Source organism: Talpa europaea, assembly GCF_964194135.1.
Source record: "Talpa europaea genome assembly, chromosome: 7".
Taxonomy (NCBI): Eukaryota; Metazoa; Chordata; class Mammalia; order Eulipotyphla; family Talpidae; genus Talpa; species Talpa europaea.
Genome location: NC_140074.1, coordinates 3709492 through 3730404, shown reverse-complemented (window position 1 = coordinate 3730404; position 20913 = coordinate 3709492). Strand labels below are relative to the sequence as shown.

Here is a 20913-nt window from a genome sequence, read left to right as displayed (position 1 = left end):
CCAGAACTCACCAGTGTGTGTGGTCGACAAAGATAGTAGAAAGCATAGTTAGAGAACTGTGCAGAACTTTTTTTTTTAGTTAATTTATTTTCTTACATCATTGTTTGTACAGAATTATTTAAGCATAATTTGTGTTGAATGAAAAATATTCACAAATAAATTGCAACGGTGAAAAGGGGGGTGGTTTTAGTTAAAGTGGTGGGAGGGCATTAGTCAAGATCCCAATAGAATTTCTAGTCTAGGTTGAATACCCCTGTCAAAGTGTGTAGGCTAAGCCAGAAAGAAAAAGAAAAATATCGGATGGTTTCACTTACAGGAGGAATGTAGGGGCATCAAGGAAAAAAAATAATTTTAATAAATTAAAAAAACAAAATGAACAGGCAACTTTTAATCAGAGATACTCCACAGGGAAGGGAGAGGGAGAGGGATCAAGATAGAGGAGGGGCGAGCACAGGGGACGATGGTGCTGGTGCAGGGTTGAATTGGTGATGGGAATTTTACAAGGACTACACCTGAGAGAAGAAAGCATATATTGTACAAAAAGGGAGTGATGTAAAAAAAAATATATATATATAATATATATACACATATATAATTTTTAAAAGAAAATTATAAAAAGAAAAGGACAATTATAATTTCCAAAACAAAAGTGCAGACTACCAGTAACAGTCCAGAAGTAGAAGGCACCATCTCCAAGGTAGTAGAGGAGGGAAAGGCATGAGGAAAGTAAAGCAAAGTTTTCAAAATCCAAGCAGGCAAGAAAGAAAGAGTATCACAGGAAAGAGGAAGGAGACACAGAAGGGAGATGAACAGAAAACACAAGTAGGATGGAGCAGAGAGCCCACCGGCTCCACGCAGAAGCCGGAGACCATGAGGCTGGATTAAACGGGCCGGTGTCACCTACAAGAGACACAGCTAAACATGAGGGCAGAGGAAAGTGAAAGTATAGAAAGATCTGGTAGGTAAAGGTAACCAGGAGACCAGCCGGTAACATCAGCCAACACAGACATCGAGGCTCGGCGAGATGTGCCAGGGTCCCGCACAGCCAGGAAAATTAAATCACGGCAAAGAAGTTCCAATTTTAAACTTTACTTGTTTAATAAACTTCAGAATAGAAAAAGCAAAATGGACAGAAAATAACAACAAATCTCCATCATAATAGTTGATTAGGATCACTGGCCAGCTCCACGCATGGCTGTGGGGACTTTGCATGTATTAACTCAAACACATCAATCCTGTCTTCTGTGTTTCCGTTTTGCAGGCAAAGAAAGTCAGGCACAAAGAAGTGACACCTCTCAAAAAATGTTACAAGCCAGAAAAAAAAAAATCCCTAATGATGGGGAGATTTGGATAACACACTACAAATACAGAGAATCAGCAACAAAGAAGCAACTGAACATTCTTTTCAGTTACTTACGGAAAATTTGTCAAACTCAACCGTTACTAGGCCATACAGCAAAATCTCCACAGACAGGAAAGACCCAAACTCAGGCTTTCTACACCACAGTGCTACTAAATAGACATCAAAAGTAAGCAGATGAACTTAAATATGCCATACAATAAGAAATTTTTTTAAATGCTTCTAGTTAAATCGCAGGAAAGACTAAAATAGTAAAAGAAAAGAAAGCTATCTGAAAATGATCAACAATAATACTAAAAAAACTAGGTGGGGTTGGTTTCCCCCTAAAGGTCAGGGTTTTCTCAATGCCCCCAAGGAAGAAGGCTTCTTGTTACCTTGATGTGGGAACTAGAGGTCAGTGGGGCCCCTCAGCCTTAGTTAGGAGGTGTTATCAGCACTAAAAGAATGTGGATGGTTTGGGTTGGGTGCAGCGAGGGCACTGAAGTCTAGACAAACTCCTGTTCTTGCCTAAATCCTCTGCCTCACCCTAATCAAAGATGACATCAGTGAGTCCTAAGCTTTTGTCCTTCCCCTAATCAGAGACGCAATCTCTGATTGCGGCACCTTTTATGAGCCAGAAGAATGTAGTTTGAGTGGTCACAGCCAGTTCTAGGCGTATCAGTGAACACCTCCTCTCTATTAAGGATGAGGTCACCCCCTCCCTTCTGTCCTGGGAAGTCTCCCTTACTCGCTCCTTGATGCTACAGGTCCCTAAATGCAGGAAAAAGAAATGCTTCATTGGTTCGTTGTTCTTTAGAACTTACAACCATGTAGGGCCTCCCTGGTGGCGCAGCGGTTGAGCGCTGGGTTGCGAAGCTGCCCGCAGCCTCTGCGGCGCTGGTTCGATCCCCGGCTGCTCCCTGGCCACCAGAGGAGGGTCCCACATGGCGCGCAGACCTCTCCTGCCGCCCGCTGCTCCCCTCAGCAGTGTACTTCGGTCCTTCTGCCTGCTCTGCTCCCCGCTCTGGCTCTGGTGAATTCTCTCACCCTCCCGCGCTTCTGACTGTACCCAGTGCTTGTATTAATAAATAAATCTTTAAAAAAAAAAAAAAAAAAAGAACTTACAACCATGTAAATTCTCCAAACATATGTCTCTAAACTGATTAACACTGTTATTAGGTTTTCTTTTGTGAACCCATTTGACTACTCATCCATTCCAAGAAGAATCCAGAGGGATGATTTCCCTTGCACTTCAACAACTACATATCCAAGTCTGTGGGTGGCAGATAAAGTAGTGCTTAGAGAGGAAAGTTATTACTTATGCTTTAGTCAGAAAAGCTGAAATGAGGTAAGCATCTGAAGAAGGAAAGGGAGAAGAAAAAGAAAGTAAATGAAAGAGAAAATAAAATTCGAAAGAAGCAGTGTAAAGATAAATTTTGGTTCTTGGAAAATACTCAGAGTGATTTTAGCAAAATGATCCAAAAAAGAATGAGGTTGGAATACACAGCATTGGGCATCAACAAAGAGGGCCAACAACATATGCAACAAAAATTTAGTAAAAATAAGTGAGAAACAATGTACTGAATGAAAAATATTGTGGGCAACTTTGGGTCAGTAAATTTGAAAACAGGATGAAACAGATTATATTTCTAAATAAATACAACCCACCAGGGTCAACCAAAGAAGCAGACAAAAAAGGAATCACATCCATAGCTAGAAACGTTCTGGCAATGAACTACTTACAAGACTTAAGGAACAGTTCATGGCATCACACATATATTATTTCAGAAAATAGTGGAAAAACCAACATTCCAAAACTTAAGGAAAGTGAATTCAAGAAGACAAAAATATATAGACTAGTGTCAATGAATACAGATGCAAAATCTAAGAAAGCATTGACAAAACAAATTCAGCTAGGTATAACAATAATTAGAATAATCATCACAATATGATGGGAGTGCATCATAAAAAATACATCATAATCTGGTTGGATTTGCCCCAAGAATGCTCATTGGTTCGATATAATAAAACTGATTAGTCAGACATCACATTAACAGATTCAAGGAAGCAGAAAAAGAATTTGGCAATACTGAAAATCAAATCAAACTTTAAAAAACCCTCTTGGCAACATAGGAGGAGAAGGGGAAACACTTTAACCTGATAAGGCGAATGCCCAGGTCATGTTATATGTTAACACTGTGCTTCGCGAAGGGTGCTAGAAACACCCTCTTTTTTTTTTTTTAATATTTATTTATTTATTTTATTTATACATACAAGCACTGGGTACAGTCAGAAGCGCGGGAGGGTGAGAGAATTCACCAGAGCCAGAGCGGGGAGCAGAGCAGGCAGAAGGGAGACTGAGGGGAGCAGCGGGCGGCAGGAGAGGTCTGTGTGCCATGTGGTACCCTCACTTGGTGGCCGGGGAGCAGCCGGGGATGGAACCGGCGCTGCAGAGGCTGCGGGCAGCCTTGCAACCCGTCACTCAACCGCTGCGCCACCGGGGAGGCCCAACACTCTCTTCTTAATCAAACAAAAGAGAGTCATGGCTCCTCTCAATTTATGGAGGTAATAACCAGCAGGGCAAGATAAGAAAAACAAATAAAAGGCATACGGATTGAAGAAGAAGATATAAGTCTAAACAAAAAAATCCAAAACAGAAATAAAAATCCAAAATAAAAATAAGAGACATAAAAACTAAGGCACTTTGCTTCAAAGTTGTGCATTCTCCACGCCACATGAATTCAGTAAAAAACATGCTATTGCATGAAAAAAATCAAGTCCAAAGAAAGGAAAGGACGATGATGCTTTTATAAAGGTGAAGAGAAGCAAAAGTGGAATATACTCTTTGGCGATCCACACACTTGCAGTCAGGTTGTACCAAAGGAGGAGACAAAACACCCAGCAGCGGATGAGGTTTAGCTGTAGGGATGCGATAAGGGGGGCAGGATGGGACTGGGGGGCACGGATGTCAACGGCACTAATCAGATTGCATCTCGCCGCGAGCAGACAGTCCTTTTGCTGTTTACTACACACTATTGTACACATACAATGTAAAGAGTAAACATTCATTCTTGACCTTAATAGACTATTTTTTATTGAGGAAACGTTGGTTTGCAGCGCTGCCGTCATCACGCCCCACCCATGCTCTGATTTCATTGAGGAGAGGGAACCATTCCCTAAGACTGTGCACTTTTGTGCCGGATATATTTCCAGATAGAACATTTGCTGAGCATGTGATTTGCTCAGCAAATGATTTGACCTTGTTTCATCCAAAGTGAGTTTTTAAAAAATAATCCATGTCCACCTAATTCATTTTCAATACTGGGGGGAGGTGGATATTTAATGAGAACTTGGGGCCAATTGATGGTAATGTATGGTAACTTTGCTGGCAAATTAATAGATCTTGAGGTAAAGAGCAGATCCCCACTGCAGATCAAGTTCAGATACGGAGAACATGTATTTCCATAGAGCAGATCCTTTTTGAGGAAGACCCACCACTCCCTGCACGTGGTCTTCAAGCAGGGACGTGGAGAAACCGGGCAAGTAGTTAAGAACTCATTCACACTATTTTCCAACCAGACTCTTCGCCCACCAACCCGCGAGAGCACAGGAAGTCCACGAAGACACAGGCCTCTCCCCACCTAGAGCTCGAGGCTGCCGGGGCAGTGAGGAATGAATACTGTTATTGAACAGCCTAATTTCGTTTGCTCGGTATTGACGCTTTTCTAAAAAGAAAATTCAGCGTCCCGGGCAAACACACAGGGCACCTGAGGAAGGCACAGCAGGGGCGCTGAGGTTCCTCACCGCCAACACTAATGTTTAGAGATGCTGCCCGCCACCTGCCACCAGCCGGGACCAGCGACCGGACGCCTGGCCAGCCTGCGGGGCTCCATCTCCGAAGGAAGCATTCGAAGCTGCCTGCTCGGGCTTCTCAAGAGGCCGCCTGTTTCTCTGAACAGCCTTCACTGAGGGCAGGGCCGCCGTCCCTGGAATTCACCCTCCTACCCTCTGTTCACCATGTCACCATCGGGCTGACTCAACAGATAAAGCACTCAAGTCCTAACACACAGGAGCCCCCCATGGGAGCTCCTGGGACCTCAGGCTGGTTGACACAATATGAAAACGACCCCAAGTTGAATGACCTTTGGTGGTTTCATCAGAAAGGAGAACTTGGGGCACGCGCAGACTGCGGGGTGAGGGGAGAAGGGAAACGAAAGAGAGACTGTCACTTTCACCTCACCTTTTCAACATCCGCTTTTGTGACATTGATGTCGGCGTCCATCTTCTCAAAGTACTGCTGTGCGCGGTCGGCCTCCTTGCAATCCCGCTCAAACCGTCTTTTACTCTAAAAGCAGAGGAAGATGGTGGCCGGGAACGCAGTTATTAGTGGGCCTGTGGGTTCCCAGCGGAAGGTGGTTCTCTTGCCAACCCCCCACCCCCCCGACATTCCTCTCTGAACAGGGCTGCGGCAGGTGGACACTCAGGGGTTATTCTAGATCTCACTTATGTCCACCTGAACTTGGCTCTTCTCATGGAGTTTTAGAAAAAACACTCCACTCGAGCTCTTTTGGTGCAATGTTTTCCTTTGGAAAAAAGTTTTCTAGAAATAAATCCAATCCGAATCAGAAAAATCTTGAAAGACATTTCTTGGGTGTTTTTGTTTGCTTTGTACTCACGGGTTGACTCAAGCTTAAATACACTTCAAATCAGAAGATCTTTAAAGACGGTTCTTTGGCTGCTTATCACTTACAGATTCGAGCTGCTTCCAGCAAGTCTCTATGTGTTGCTGCGCCTTCCGTCCGTCGTGAAAGTGCTAGAGGGGGAAACACACCAGGGATTAGGGATCAGCACCCCTCTTTCTCATAGTCACCCCTGAGTGAAAAATCACCCATTTAAATAGCATTTAAATATCAATCAGGTGGCAGGTGTACTCCAAAGAAGTGAGAGTTAAAACAAGAGCCAGGGAGTTCCCACTAACACATGAGATGACGTGCTGAATTCTGAGGCTGACGGGCACCCTGAGCGAATGCCGGGAAGGCTCTACTAAGACAGCATTACTCAGCGCTTGAGTTTTGTGGCCGTCCAGAGAGAAAATGCACACACGCCATTCACTCACCTACGTGGTGCAACTTTTAGTATCATCACAAAGTCATGGAACCATCCCTCAATCCATTTTAGAACATTTTTTTATCACCCAAGAGGGAAACCCTGCATCTCCCACTGTCACCTTCCTGTCTGCTCATGCTCTCCAGCCCCCGAGTCTGCTGTCTATCCCCATAGGTTTGTCTGGCCTGGGGGTCTCCTATGAAGGGACTGGCACTATCTGAGGTCCTCTGGATGGGCGTCTGCTCTGTTATTCCTTCACGTTCACTGAGCACAACGTCTTCGAGGTTCATCCATGGAACATGTCCCGTGGCTGAATCCTTCTCATCGTCTCGTGAAACCCCCGTGTCGACGGAGCAAGTGATCCACCCCCAGCCCCGCCAGTGGACACTTAGGTCGTTTCCACTGGATCATGAATAATGCTGTTTCCTCGTGGGGGTGGATAGTTCCATTTTCAGATCTTTTTATTTTACTTTCTTCGCTCTATGAATGTAAGGCTTTATTTTCCTACTTCACTGTAGTGCTCTGACAAGATGACATTTGTGTACCAGAGTCTGTGCAAACGGCAACAGTGAGAGCTTGCTGAGACGCCACTGCCAAAATATTTAGCTTTTTGTAGGACACTGGACATGTTAGGTGGCCATGCCAAAAAAAATTTGTTTTTCCTTGGATAATTTTTTAAAAGATTTATTTATTTATACAAGAACCAGGGTATAGGCCAGATGTGTGGGAGGGTGAGAGGATTCACCAGAGACAGAGCGGGGAACAGAACAGGCAGACGACCAAAATACACTGCTGAGGGGAGCAGTGGGCGAGATAGGAGAGGTCTGCCTCGCCATGTGGGTATCTCCACAGCCGGCTGGGATCGAACCAGCACTACAGAGGCTGCGGACAGCTTCACAGCGCTGAGCTCAACCGCCTGCGCCACCAGGGAGGCCCTTGGATAATAATTTTTGAATTAGTACTACCTTAACCTCACTGTTAATAGAACTGTAAATTCTGGGGGACGAGGTGTGGGGGACGGGGAGGGATCATTCAACCATGGTATGCTGCAGTTAGTCCCTGGGGGAATCTCACACACCCCAAGGGAACTGTCACAGTCACAAAGGGCCAGTTGCTGAAGTTCTTTTGAGAATACTGGCCAGCTCGCTTATTTAGATCTTTCTAAATGGAAGGGAACCTGCACTTTGCTGTTACCCACAAAGGCTCTGAGCCAGGTAGGTGCCTGCTGCTTCGCAGCAAGGATTCCTGTGGGCTGGATGGGGGGGCACCTCTAGACTATTAGGAGGTAGGGTTGGAGGAGAGGCGCATTAGTGATGAGGGTGACAGAGACTTGGACCCTGGGGTATTGGTGCAGCTGGGGAGAGTGCATTGGATTCTGGGTGTGCTCTGGTCGGGAAAGCCACGGGGTGTGCTGGCAGTGGTGTCGGGAGGGGCCGAGAGACACTCAGGTGTCAGGAAGACTCTGGGGTCACTGGTCTGAGCCATGGAGGAGAAGCAAGGGCAGAGAAGCAGGTCTGAGGAGGGCAACCAGACTCGGGGTTAGACACGTGGGCTGATATTTCTAGAAGCCTCCAGGAGGAGGGTCTAGTTCTAGGCAGTCACGGAGGTCATATGAGAGATTCAAGCTCAGAGGAGGGTCAAGGCTGGAAAGATCGCCATGAGAGTAAGTCAGCGGCATCAAGTGGGCCCTCAAAGCCAGGAGACCGGATGAGATCACCAAAGCAGCCGGAACCCCCAAGGAACAGCAGCTGGAGACAAGCAGGAATATGAAGAAAATGATCTCCTCTCCTTGCCAGTCGCCTCACATCACCAGTGTTCCCCAAATCCTCTGACTGTGACATCACTGACGTCATCAGAGTCGTAGCAACTTCCCAGCGCCATTCTCCAGGCTGCTCTGTGTCCCAGCGACTGACCTGCAGGGACCCCGTCCCCAGGGTCTTCCAGATCTGCCAGGGAGTGGTTCTGGCATGCCAGGGGTGGGAATTTCGGGGTGGCTGGTCCCTGGACCATGGCTCCATCAGGCAGCTCACCAGTGGGGTCCCTGGAAGGCCTCCCCACCCCTTGAACGAGGGGCCACACCACAGCAGCTCGCTGTGATTAGCCCCAGGGTGGGCATCGACCAACTGCTTCTCCTGAGCCCTCTCCACAACCTGTAAATGCTCCTTTAATAACCGACCTTCCTCCGATTACTGGGCTTGAATGTGCTATCTGTTTTCGGGCAGACAAGGCAGGCGCTGGAGGTGGGGTGCGATGGAGGAGGAAGGTGGGAGGACACAAATGACGTGGCCCCTCAGCCGAGCAGGCAGCTTTCGGCCTCACCTGGTCAGCCCCGGGCTCAGCGGCGTCACTAAAGGTAAGCTGAGGACCCGGAGGCTCGGGAGGAGGGACAAGTCAGCGTTCTCTCTCTCTAAGAACCGTGCTCCTTCACAAGGGAATGGGGCGTCTTTGGAAGTCACCTTCGCTGATTTAAGCGCCTCTCGACAGCAAGTTTTATCCATCCATTTACTTTTTTGGTCTCTGAGCCCAAGAGGAGCTGCATTTCTTAAGTCTCATTGTAGACACGGGCGAAACAGGAAGGGCAGAAATGACCAAGCCAGGGAGGAGCAAGCTGTGGGGGAGTCAGAAGTCGAGCTGAGGACAGCTGGGGAAACCTTGACCTCTGGAGCAAGCTCAAACGCAAGCCAGCTATGTGACGGTGGCATGGATCACCTTAAAAAAGAATTGGAGGGAAGGAGTGAGGAGTCCTCAGGGAGAGCCTGGCGGAGAACAGGCTCAGGAGAGGCCGAGGCTCGGCCAACCCCCGGCAGCAGGGTACCCGCCCTCCTGGAGGTCCCTCGTCCACTCTGAACTCTGACTTTCCCATCCAGCAAGAGCACCCCTTTTTGCAAGCAGGACCACAGGCCCTGCACTTGACTGAAAAGACCTCTCCCTGCTCCCAAGTTTTACTTTGAGATTCAAAGACGGACGCAGAAAGAAAACCCTCAGGCCTCATCAGAGCTGTGCTGCAGGTGTGTGCCGTGTCTCTGCCCTGGGGGAGACAGGAAACGCAGCAGGTAACCCACAGACAGCGAGGAGGCAGCACAGGAAAGGCTGACCCGCTTTATCTCCTGGCGGCATCTTTGCTGCACTCATCTTGGAACAAAGGGCCCTCCTCTGAGAGGTACCCGATGGCTTCGCTAGTCAGCTTTCCCGCCACTTTTACATGTAAATGTTTAATCGTAAATATCCCCACTCAGGACCCCCGACCACCCCACAATTCGGTGCAACTAAAATCAATGCTCTGGAAACCCCACTGGAAACATTACATGTGTCTTAAGAAAAGACAATCTAGGTGTTTTCCTGCTAGGTTTTCTTTCACGGTCCTTATTCTTCCTGAATTTGTTTGGCCCTGACGCTCACAAAATCACTTTGTGTGCAGCCCGATCCCTCGGGATGTGAAGGGGCAGAACAAAAGCCCTCCTTAATGGTGCTGCGCATCGGGTGACCTAAATAGCGGTGTCCTTTGTAACCAGCCGAGCGCCCTCCTTGAATGGGAAAAGCTACTTGAACAGTTACAACGTTAAGCAAACCGGGGCCAGATGTATGTGGCTTATTAACCAACAATGCAAAGCATTTCTTCCCTGGACAGTGAGCAAGTGTGTGCTAGCAACTGGGCCTCCGAGCTCCAGATAAAGAGGAATTGTCCTCCAGAGCGAGATAATAAGCACTTCTTTTGGAGCTGCGGGATGATGTCAGCAGAGCCCTCTGCTGCCATCAGAGCAGCGACAGGAAATGCCATCTCTGGGGACCCCAGGAAGGCCCCCCACTTTCTCCTGTACCAAGAGGCTATAGTTTCTCTTCCGACGTCATAATAGACCCTTCTAAATGTCTGATGGGATCTGGGGGGACAGCTAAACTTACTTGTTTTCAACTTTTTGGTAGAACTTTAAAAACATACAAATAAAATCTAGACACATGAACTCATTCTCCAAAATATGTTTGAGGAATCTCCCAGCGATCAGGAGTAGCTGAGCTAAAAAATCCCAAGCCTCCTAAAATAAGCCAGCGTTCACTTAAAAGGAAAATGACGAGGAGAGGATTTTACTGCTCGGCAAGAAATCCCCAGGCTGAAAAGAAGAGCAGTGAGGACAATTGTCATTCACACTCCACCCTTAGGTGCCAGCGATGCTCATTTTTACAAGATACGTAACAGACCATCCTTTTATAAAGGACATTAGACAGCAAAATACGGCCTCGGCGTGAGGACAGGCCCTTCTTTAACATGCAGAAAAAATAAAAGAAGAAACACTCCATTGAGGACAGTCAACCATCTGGAAATTTAAGTAAAACGCAGACTGCACAGATAAAAAGAGCACAAAGGCTTGAAAAGGGCCAGAAAAGGTGTTTCCAGAGAAACTGTCTGAGTCATTCTCGTTTCCTCAAGACCCTCAGCAGAGCAGGCTGGGAGGCCAGGGGCTTCCAAGCCTGACTCGCACGCCCGCTTTTAACTGAAGGAGAAATCAAGGTGGGGCAGCTCGACCCATGGGCTGTGTGGGGAAACCGGGAAACACCCTCGGACCTGCTGTCACCCCCTCCCCGAAATCCCAAACTGCAAACCTCCCCACATGCAGGAGTCCCGCTCTGCTTTTATTCCACAAGCCTGTTTCCCCACAACCATTTATAATAAAAGTATCTTTTCAATGAACTTGTTCAAGGTTCCCAAGACGCCTCCCTCCCAGCGCCCCTTAGTTGTTTAGCTTCACCCGAAACGCTGTCCATCTGGGCTCCGGGCAGGGGCCTGCCAGGGCCTCGGTCCAGTGCTGGGCACACGAGCCTGCCTTCTCCTGGGGCTCCTCCCTCCTTATCCCCCCCCCCCCCCCAGAATCCTGATGCTCCAGAAATCTCCGCATCCAGCAGCCTTCTATCCGCCTTGAATATAATCCCTGCTTTCAAATTCTTGAAAATTCTCATTCCTCTGAAGACGCCCTCATCAGCTATTGGGATGAAAGGATCTTAGCACAATCCGTTTCCAGCAGGGAGGGACTAGTCTTCCCTCACCTGATCCCTTCCGAGGGGACAAAACTGTTATTTCCACAAGGAGACTGGTCATTGACGAGAGTTTAGACACAGAGCCGGTGATGGGGGAAACTTCAGATGGTAATGCCCCGGACTGAAAGGTTTTAAAGTCTAATCACTCATTCCTCAGCTCGCTGCATGCTGACCGCACGCCCACCGGGCAGGCTCCTGTATGCAGAAAGCAGCGGGACTAAACAAAGTTCTGTGATTTTTTTGAGACTGAAGCAGAGATGTGGGTGCAGGCGGCATTTTACATAGGGAGGTCTGGGATGACATTTGAATCAAGTGTGGGAACGATTTGCAAAGGTCTCGGATGCCCCCTCCAAGCCGTGGGCACAGCAAATAGAGCTGCTCCAGAGCAGGAAAGGCCTTGGCAGGTGCAGGGGAAAGCTGGCACCGGAGCAGTTACACTGAGACCGGGATCAAACAGGGGGCGCGGGCCAGGGCCAGGCTCTGGGGGGCTTCCAGGTCCCAGTGAGCCTGATGGGGGAGTCTGTGGCATGATCTGCCTTATTCCGAGGTTGCGCTGGCTGGTTGCCACCTGGGGATGGACTAAGCAGAGGAAGCTGACAACAGAGCCAGGAGGAGGAGCTACATTTGCTGCAGGGAGAGCGGCTGGGGCTGGGAGCAGACCACAGACTGCAGGCGAGTGTGGGGCAGAGAGATGAGTTAGGAGGCTCAGACCAGCGGTGCAGGTGGGAGCCGATGAGGGGCTGGCCTGGGGTGAATATGGAGAAAGCAGTGAAAAGGGTTTGGAATTAGTATTTACTGCAGCCAGGGCCAATGGGACTTGATATTACAGGGCACCCCTGTCCACAGAGGAGCCCTTTCAAGACCCCCAGGGGCTGCCTGAGCTGGGGGTAGTGCTGAACTATCTGCTGGTGTTAGCTCTGCACATGCAAACTGACGATTAAGTTTAGTAACCGAAGGAGGCACAGCAAGACATCACCACAACAGCTAATAAAATAGAGCAGGCACACCAATCCACTGTAATAAGTTATGTGACTGTGGCCCCTGCCTCGGAAACTCTTACGGTAGGTCATACTCTCAGACCGTAGTGGACCACGGGTAGCTGAAACCACAGATAAGGGGGGGCTGTAAAAGGTGGGGTGTAAGGGAAAAAGAAGCTGTGGCCACCCCATGCTTTGGGTCAGAACACCCAGGTTAGAAGACAGCGTCGTCCCCTGGAGAAAAGGCTGCTGGGAAGGGGCGTGGGAGGAGAGTGGGTCCGAAGTTGACTTGGGGACACCTGGAGGTGTCCCCGCATGGTCGTCGGGCTCCGGGGCTGCCCGCTAAGGGCCCTTTTGGTGGCAATTGATAAAAATGTCAAAGTAGTTGAAACAAAACTAGAGTAACAAAGTCTCCTTTTGTTCCATTTCTAGTGTCACTATATTACAACTGAAGAGTTCCCTGTGCACACAACCGTACTCAGAGGTTCAGGCAAAGTAAAAGTGCTCTCTCTCTCTCTCTCTCTCTCTCTCTCTTATCTCCATCCCCCCCAGTCTAGTCAGGTCATCCATGCAACCCACAAGCCTCATCCCAGCATACAAGGGAGAAGCAAACACCCAGTCTTGTTACCTAGCTAGGAAATCAAGGCTGGAATTTAAGGACCTTAACAGGTGACAGAATCATTTTCCTTTGGTTCGTCGCCAGGACCACAGAGGTGACCCCCAGCTCCTGCTCATCACGAGCAGATGCTCTCGGGAAACGACATAACAGAGCACACTGAGACAGGCGTCCAGGCCCTTCAGCTCGCAAAGAGCAGAGTCCAGTCCAGAACCACAAACCATGGACAGGCGCAAACCTGCATGCTGCCCCATGCCCGCACTTCTGGGGGTTTAGCTAAAACAGCTGGAATAACACAGTCACTAACGTTTCAATTATTACCCCCCCAAAAAACATGAAAAATAAAAAACATAACAATTTATTGTGACTTCATTTAGAAACAGTAAAAGTACTAATGCTATAAAATGAGAATAAAGAAAATATAAATTATATCTAGATTAAGACTAATAATATGTATCTATTATCTTATCTGTTATCAATTATATGTATATGTAATAGATACTAGGTGTCTATATAGCTATTTAAAAAAACAACAACAGGGCCTCCCCGGTGGCGCAGCGGTTGAGCGCTGGGTTGCGAAGCTTCTGCAGCGCTGGTTCGATCCCCAGCCGCCTCCGGGAGAGGGTCCCACATGGCGTGCAGACCTGCCGCCCGCTGCTCCCCGCTCTGGCTCTGGTGAATTCTCTCACCCTCCCGTGCTTCTGACTGTACCCAGTGCTTGTATAAATAAATAAAAATTTTTTTAAAAAGGCAACTTGGGTTTGAGGCTTTGGAGGTTATAAGGGATTATGAGGTTTTGTTCTTTAATTCAGTTTTACTAATATTCTTAAGACATTTTCACAACTGATAAATGAATCACAGCACACACTCCCAAAAGGGGAGAGTAAATAGAAGAAATAAAAGTTCTATTGATATGTGGTCAGCTTAAAGAGCTGCCAAATATTGTACTTATAGCAAATGTGTAAAAATCTAGAAAAACCAGGCAAGTATAAAATCTTCAGATTTTACACATTAAAATGAGTCGTGTTGCCTTACTTAGAGCAATTGATTCCTCGGTTATTTGTATTCACCATCACTGGACACCACAAAATTCTAGACATTGTCACAGGGTACGGACTGACTGATTTCATATTTGTGAATAAAAGACTGAAATTAGGGAAAACACCGTGGGCCTGGAGCCGTGGTGGCATCTGTGCCCCCACCGGCACGGCAGGAGGTGCAGAGCTGAGACCACGCAGCGCTGTGTGCAAATCCACAGCAAGTCAGTAACACTTGATTTTAAAAAAATCATCTGCTTGTGAAAACTGGACACGCCCGAGCTTTGGTGACCAAGCAGACCCTGGCCATTGAGAAGGCGACGTGGGTGAGCTGCACGGTCACGTGAGCACCCAGCATATTCGGTCAAACATCACCTCTTCTAAAGCACCAGCAACGAGCGCTATCCTAACTCACGGCTGGAGATGTGGAAGCGCGAGCAGCAGGCTCTAGCAGCTCGATCACTATGTTCCTAGAGGCGGCCAAGGCCCCCCACCCTCTCCTACTTCCTCCCCAGTTTACACAGAAAGGGAAGGGAACCCTCTCTTTTGCAGTCAGTCATTTTTCACCATGCAGACTCTTGCTAGAGACTCAGCTCTTCAAAGACAGTAAAATCTAGATAATAAATTTCTCCTGCTGTTCAGAACTAAGCTTGATGCAAGAGCAGGACCCAACAGTCATCCCTCTGGGCAGACAGGATTTCGCCACCACATCGAATGGACCCAAAAGGTATGATCCTAATAAAACATTAATTAAAAAAAAAAGGTATGGGGCCTCCCTGGTGGCGCAAAAGGTTAAGCACCACACTATGAAGCAGACCCGCAGCCTCTGCAGCACGAGTTCAACACCCGGCCGGCCAGGGAGCAACCCACATGGCCTGGCAGACCTCTCCTGTCTCGCCCGCTGCTCCCCTCAGCAGTGTGTGTATTTCAATCTGCCTGTTCTGCTCCCAGCTCTGTCTCTGGTGAATCCTCTCACCCCCCTCATCTCTGGCCTGTACCCCAGCTCTTGTATGCATAAATAAATAAATCTTTAAAAAAAAAAAAAAGGTATGATCCTGATGGTTAGGTTATTTCTCGACAACCATGAGAAACAGTAGGTAGACCCCCAAACTTAAAAGCAGCCTGTTTTTATTTATTTTTTTAAAAAGATTTATTTATTTATGCATTCAAGAGCTGGGGTACAGGCAAGAGATGCAGGGGGTGAGAGGATCCACCAGAGACGGAGTGGGGAACAGAACAGCAGGCGAGACAGGAGAGGTCTGCTGCACCATGTGGGTTGCTCCCTGGATGGCTGGGGATCGAACTCGTGCTGCAGAGGCTGCGGATTGCTTCATAGTGTGGTGCTTAACCCCTTGCGCCACCAGGGAGGCCCCAAAAGCAGCCTGTTTTTAATGCCACCCACCAATTCCACATTTTTTAGGAAAGTCATTTGAAATTTACCGGACAACTCATCTACCATATGCTCACATATTTGCTCCTGTGTTCTGGAGTAAACCTTCGATCAGAAAGCTCTGGTGTGGACTATGGCTGGAGCAGCAGAATGCCCGTGGTCAAAGTGTGGGAGCACACGTGCCTGTACCCCACATACAGAGCCCTAGCCTTGGGGTTCTCACTGGTTTTCTCCGAGTCCCCCCCCCCATCCCTATAAGGAGCTCATCATAATCAGCTCTCAGCTTGCACAGTTGCAACCAGGTGCTCCGGATTCTCAACCTACATAAGGGGGTCTCACAGCTCGGGGTGGGGGTGCTGTGGATTCCTGGGCTCAGCTGCTGGACTGCAAGCTGGTCCTGTGCCCTCCTCACCCACAACCTGCAGACTGCAGGGAGCTGCCTCGTGGACTCACTCCCGAGGGGGGCGCCACTCTTCTGGGGAAGGTCTGGGCTCACTGGGCTCATGGCACAGCAAAAAGGCAGCGAGATTTGCCATCACAGGGCCAGCTTTGAGCCCTTGCTCTGTCCTGCCACGTCTGCTCGTGAGGAGCCTCATCAGGAAGGTTGCCCTTTGGCAGATCAGATCATGCACCAAGAAAAGTCGAGTGGACAATGGTGAAAAGTCTAGAGGAGAAATATGGCTTAGCATGAGGCCTCAAGGGGCTCCCTCTTTAAAGCTAACCCCCACGAAGATGTTCATACCATTTCAGCCAGCACCCTGGGGTGGGAGGTGAAGAAAACAACTCAGCGGAGATAAGAGCACGTGCTTGCACATGCACCACCTCAAGGCAGCTGCCTGTCCTGAAACCCAGCCAACTTCTCCCCGACAGCTCCAGGCTCCTACTCCTGTGCAAACATGCAAAACCAGGGTCCTCATCCTAGGGGCAGTGGGAGGCATCAATGCATGGCTACAACCTCAGTTACCAAGGTCCATGAGCGAGAATGCTTGAGACTAATTAAATATCCAATATTGCCAGAATCAGGGTTTTTTTAGATTTATTTAATTTTGCATAGAAGAACTGGGGTGCAGGCCAAAGGTGCAGGGGATGAGAGGATTCACCAGAGACAGAGTGGGGAGCAGAACAGGCGGATCTACTGAAATACACTGCTGAGGGGAGCAGCAGGGAGACAGGAGAGGTCTGCTGTGCCATGTGGGTCAGCTCTCTGGCCGAGGATCAAACTCAGGCCACAGCAGTGATAGTGCTGAGACTTAACCCCTAGGCCACCAGGGAGGCCCCATCACCAGAACAGTTTTTAAAAGGGCATGTCCACTGGTGGGGATGTGAATGGTACATTCACTATGGCAAACAGTCTCATGGGTCCTCAACAAATTACTGACAGGACTATCATGTGATCCAGCAATCCCACTTTTGGGCATCTTCAGTGCCCATGGGTGGGTAAATGGGGGTGGGGTGGGGCGGTGGGGGACACACACACACACACACACACACACACGATCCTACTCAGGTATAAAATAATGAAATCTGAAGATCTGCAATAACAGGGGGAGACGCAGAGGGCACCATGCTCAGTGAAGCAAGTGAGACAGAGAAAAACAAATACATATAATTTCATCAGTAAGTAGAAGATAAAACAAGCTCTTAGGTTGTGAGAACAGGAAGGAGGTCTGGGGTGGGTAAATCCACAAAGAGGATCAGTTTTAAGATGGAGCACCGACACCGGACATTTGCTAGCTGCCAAAGTGTAGCACATACAGGGAGTGGAGGAGAAGGCCACTCACTCGAAATCCATATGCTGTTATGAGCCAATGTCACTTTAATAACACATTTCTTTGACGTGCAGTGTGCCCACATACAGCACACCACCATGTGAAGCGGCCATTCCCCCAAAATGTGACTAGTATGTAGGACAGAGCAAAAATGTCCATGAAGCATTCATGAAAACATCACGGACACACACTTGCTCACTGATATTCACTTTAGAAACTGCCAAGGCTCCCGTGTTTGCTGGCATTTAATGTCATTACAGATGCTTCCAGAGAGCCCAGGGTTTACAGCTTCTCCCAACAGAACTTTTGACCCAGAGTCAAAAGTTGTCTTGTGTGTCTTGTAATTTTCCTTAACATAAAAGCAGGATATGTATTGGAAGATATTACTTAATGTGTATCTACACTACCTGTAATTTACTCTATGGATGACTATAATTTCTGATTAAAAATGGAACAGAATTCAAAAGACAGATCCAACAGACTGTTAAAAAAGACCCATGATTAAGTGAGTAAATAAAATAAAAGGACCCAATCCTAACCCAGCAAGGAAATACACGGGTCCTCAACTAGTTAAACTAAGTCTGAGGACTCAGCCAAGCTGAGAACTAGGCCATGGACACGACTCCAGAAGCTCAGGATACAACAGTGGACAAGGAAATTCCTGCCTCGTGGAGCTGACGCTCTATGGTAGGATGAAAGAGAAACAAACCTGGGCGTACATAAAATGTTAGGAGGTAGGGAGCACTAGGCAAAAGGTAAAAGCAGGGGAAAGGGGCTGAGAATAGGGCGACCACAGGGTTTGTCACTTTAAATAAGGCGAACAAGCTAGACCTCAAGACAAAAAGGTGAGGTTCTTGAGAAAGAAGTCAGGAAATGAGTCTGCAGGTATCTCGGGGAGATTTCCAAGGAAAGAAAAGTCATGCAGGGGCCTCCCTGGTGGCCTAGGGGTTAAGTCTCTGTGCTATCACCATGAAGGCCTGAGTTCGGTCCCCAGCCAGGGAGCTACCCACAGGGCGCAGCAGACCTCCCCTGTCTCACTCTCTGCTCCCCTCAGCAGTGTATTTCAGTAAATTGGCCTTTTCTGCTCCCCACTCTGTCTCTGGTGTGTCCTCACCCCCTGCACCTCTGGCCTACACCCCAGTTTTACAATAAATACATAAATGAATAAACCTTTAAAAAGTCATGTAAAGGTCCTGAGGCAGGAGCACATCAGGCAGGATTAAGGGGCAGCAAGGTGGGCAGGTTATGTGGACCTCACAGCTGATGATTCACTCTAGAAATAGAACTGATATTTCCTACTAAGGTAAATGCATAGTTTTTGTTTAGGGTGTTGGCCAAAATGCTAGACTGTATGGGTGGAGGAAGGTCAGTCAAGAGACACACCAGCCATGTAGCAAACAGGAAAAAGGCTAAACCGTGCAAGGTCTACGGAAGTTCAGGAACCAGGGAAGCAACATCGAGTTCAGATTTATTGTGTTTGTTTTATGATTACATTAGGCATGTGGGCTTCATTCTGAACCTCTTTGTTTCCTTTACCTCATATAAAAGAAAAAATCTTCTTTAATGTTCTGGCGGAGACTGTCATTTAACCTGGGCTCTGGCGCTTGGCTTCTTAGGCTCTGCACTAGGGCATTTTGGCCCCGTGCATCTAGTGGGCTAGATGCCAGCAGCAACCACCCAGCCACCTCCACCCCTGACCATCCCCCAATTCCACCAAGAATGTCTCCAAGACACTGACAAATGTTAATAGCTGGAGAGCAAAACTGTGACCAGTTGAGAGCATCGCTTCAGTGTGAACAGATGGAGATTCTTCATCTCAGTCTGTTAGCATGTTTTGTTTTGTTTTGTGTTTAGCCACTGGGTTGATCTTAAGACAGGTATCTCTTCTTAAGCAAACCCAAAGCCACATGCTCCATATTTATAGTTGAGAAAGAACTAAAATAAATGCTCAAGTACCTTCTGCCTCAGGACCTTTGCAGCGGCGGCTCCCTCTGTAAACGCTTGTCCCATGCAGCCCCTCCTCATGAACCCAGATCTGGGGAAGCCCCAGCTGTGAAGCCCCTTGGGAAGCTCAACCCTCATGGAAAGCATGAGCATTGATGAATTGCCATTATGTGCTTCCCTGGCACCTGTCTTGGTATTTTAGGAAATCATATGTAGGAACCATCACCATGGCAATTCAGTAATTATATTTTTGGTAGCATTTCTAAAATAAATTCTCATTGGTTTATAAGAGCATGTAAGTTTCAGGTGTCCAGCATTATAATCAACATCTGTCTACATGACATTGTGATCACCACTGAAAACCTGCTCTCCACCATGGTCATGATTATTTAATGTCTCCTCCATTTCCGCAGGAACCAGGTCTATCTGCTGGCTCATGGGTCTCCAGAGCACTGAAAGAATCATTATGGACTCAAACTTAAGTAAAGTAGCTCCCCCTGCCAACTTTGGGGCTTTACTGCTAACAGATCATCACCCCTTGCAAGCGTCAAAGTATCATCCAGATCAGGTTAAGGGTAAATCTCTTCAGACCGCATATCGAGAATAAATATACTCTACTTAGGTGTACACTTTTCTCTTTTGTTAATAAGAGCTATGAAAAGCTGCAAGAGGAACAGAAAGCCCAGGGAACCGAGTAGGTAGAGCTAAATAATTAGGAATTCTTTATAAGCATTTAGTTTGCTACAACTTGATACTATTTATGCCCTTCAACATACTATGTTGCTTACTCTTTAGATATCTGCAATCCTTAAAAAGAGTTAAGAGGCACCCTTTAAATTGTACATTACATATATGTCATAAAAAGTGTTTATTGAACACTTGCATAATGTATGTTATTAAAATTTTTAGCAAATTATTTTGAAATAAAACCCAAATCATTTAATCCATGAATGTTTAGACCCCACTGTGTATATTATTTATTGCTAACACACAGTAGTATGTAAAACACCTCGACACTCTTTCAAGGAGCAGGGGCCACAATTTTTATACGATTCTCAAAGGTCTCAGTTTAAGACCCACCATCGGCCGTGATTCTATTAAGGGCCAGCTTCTGGGGACAGTCCCATCAGCTTTGGTCCTGACTTAGGAAGAAAACACAGGTTCTGTTACCGATTTCCTCTCCTGCTTCAGCTCCTGCACGTAGCGGGCCAGCTCCACCGTGATCTGCGAGGTCATGTTCTCCGAGATGACTTCGTGCTGCCCGGCATAGTCGTTCATCTCGTTCAGGGTGGAAATGAAGGCCTTGCATGCCGTGTACCTAGGGCAGAACGCAGTTCCCGTTCAAACACTGCCCCTCCATCCTAACACCGTGGAATGCTCATTAATTAAGATCAGGTTAATTTGCATTGCCCTCCCATGGGACCTTGACAATTCATCACACGGCAAGAGTGCTCATCCAAATGGCTCAGACTTAATTACAACTGGAACAATTTTGATTTTGTGAAACCCAAATGCCACATTGTAAGGCAATATTTGGCTTGGTCCCAATAAAAGCCAAAATACACCTGCACACTCTATGTGTAGTGGACATTCGGATCTAAATTAGAGACTTTTCGGCTGTCCAGGTGAAGATGCCTTAATTGCAACTGTAGTGGACATCTCTTTTTTGGAAGTGTGAGCAGCATGATAAAGATTCTGGCTACTACA

At 47.5% G+C, this 20913-nt stretch overlaps 1 protein-coding gene across 13 annotated transcripts in view; it reads right to left on the bottom strand.

The window, feature by feature from the left end:
• The window catches only part of FNBP1 (formin binding protein 1), a gene marked incomplete at its 5' end in the record, with an annotated part of 58664 nt that extends 38165 nt beyond the window's left edge, over window positions 1-20499 (bottom strand). For 12 of the 13 annotated variants that reach the window (XM_084238964.1, XM_084238960.1, XM_084238961.1 and 9 more), the window contains 3 exons: window positions 5580-5684; window positions 6090-6152; window positions 20377-20499. In XM_084238964.1, coding sequence (XP_084095090.1) covers window positions 5580-5684; window positions 6090-6152; window positions 20377-20484 — 276 coding nt within the window. The remainder of the gene's footprint in view (window positions 1-5579; window positions 5685-6089; window positions 6153-20376) is intronic. The other variant, XM_084238965.1, reaches the window with a different exon arrangement.
• Window positions 20500-20913: the final 414 nt, after the last annotated feature.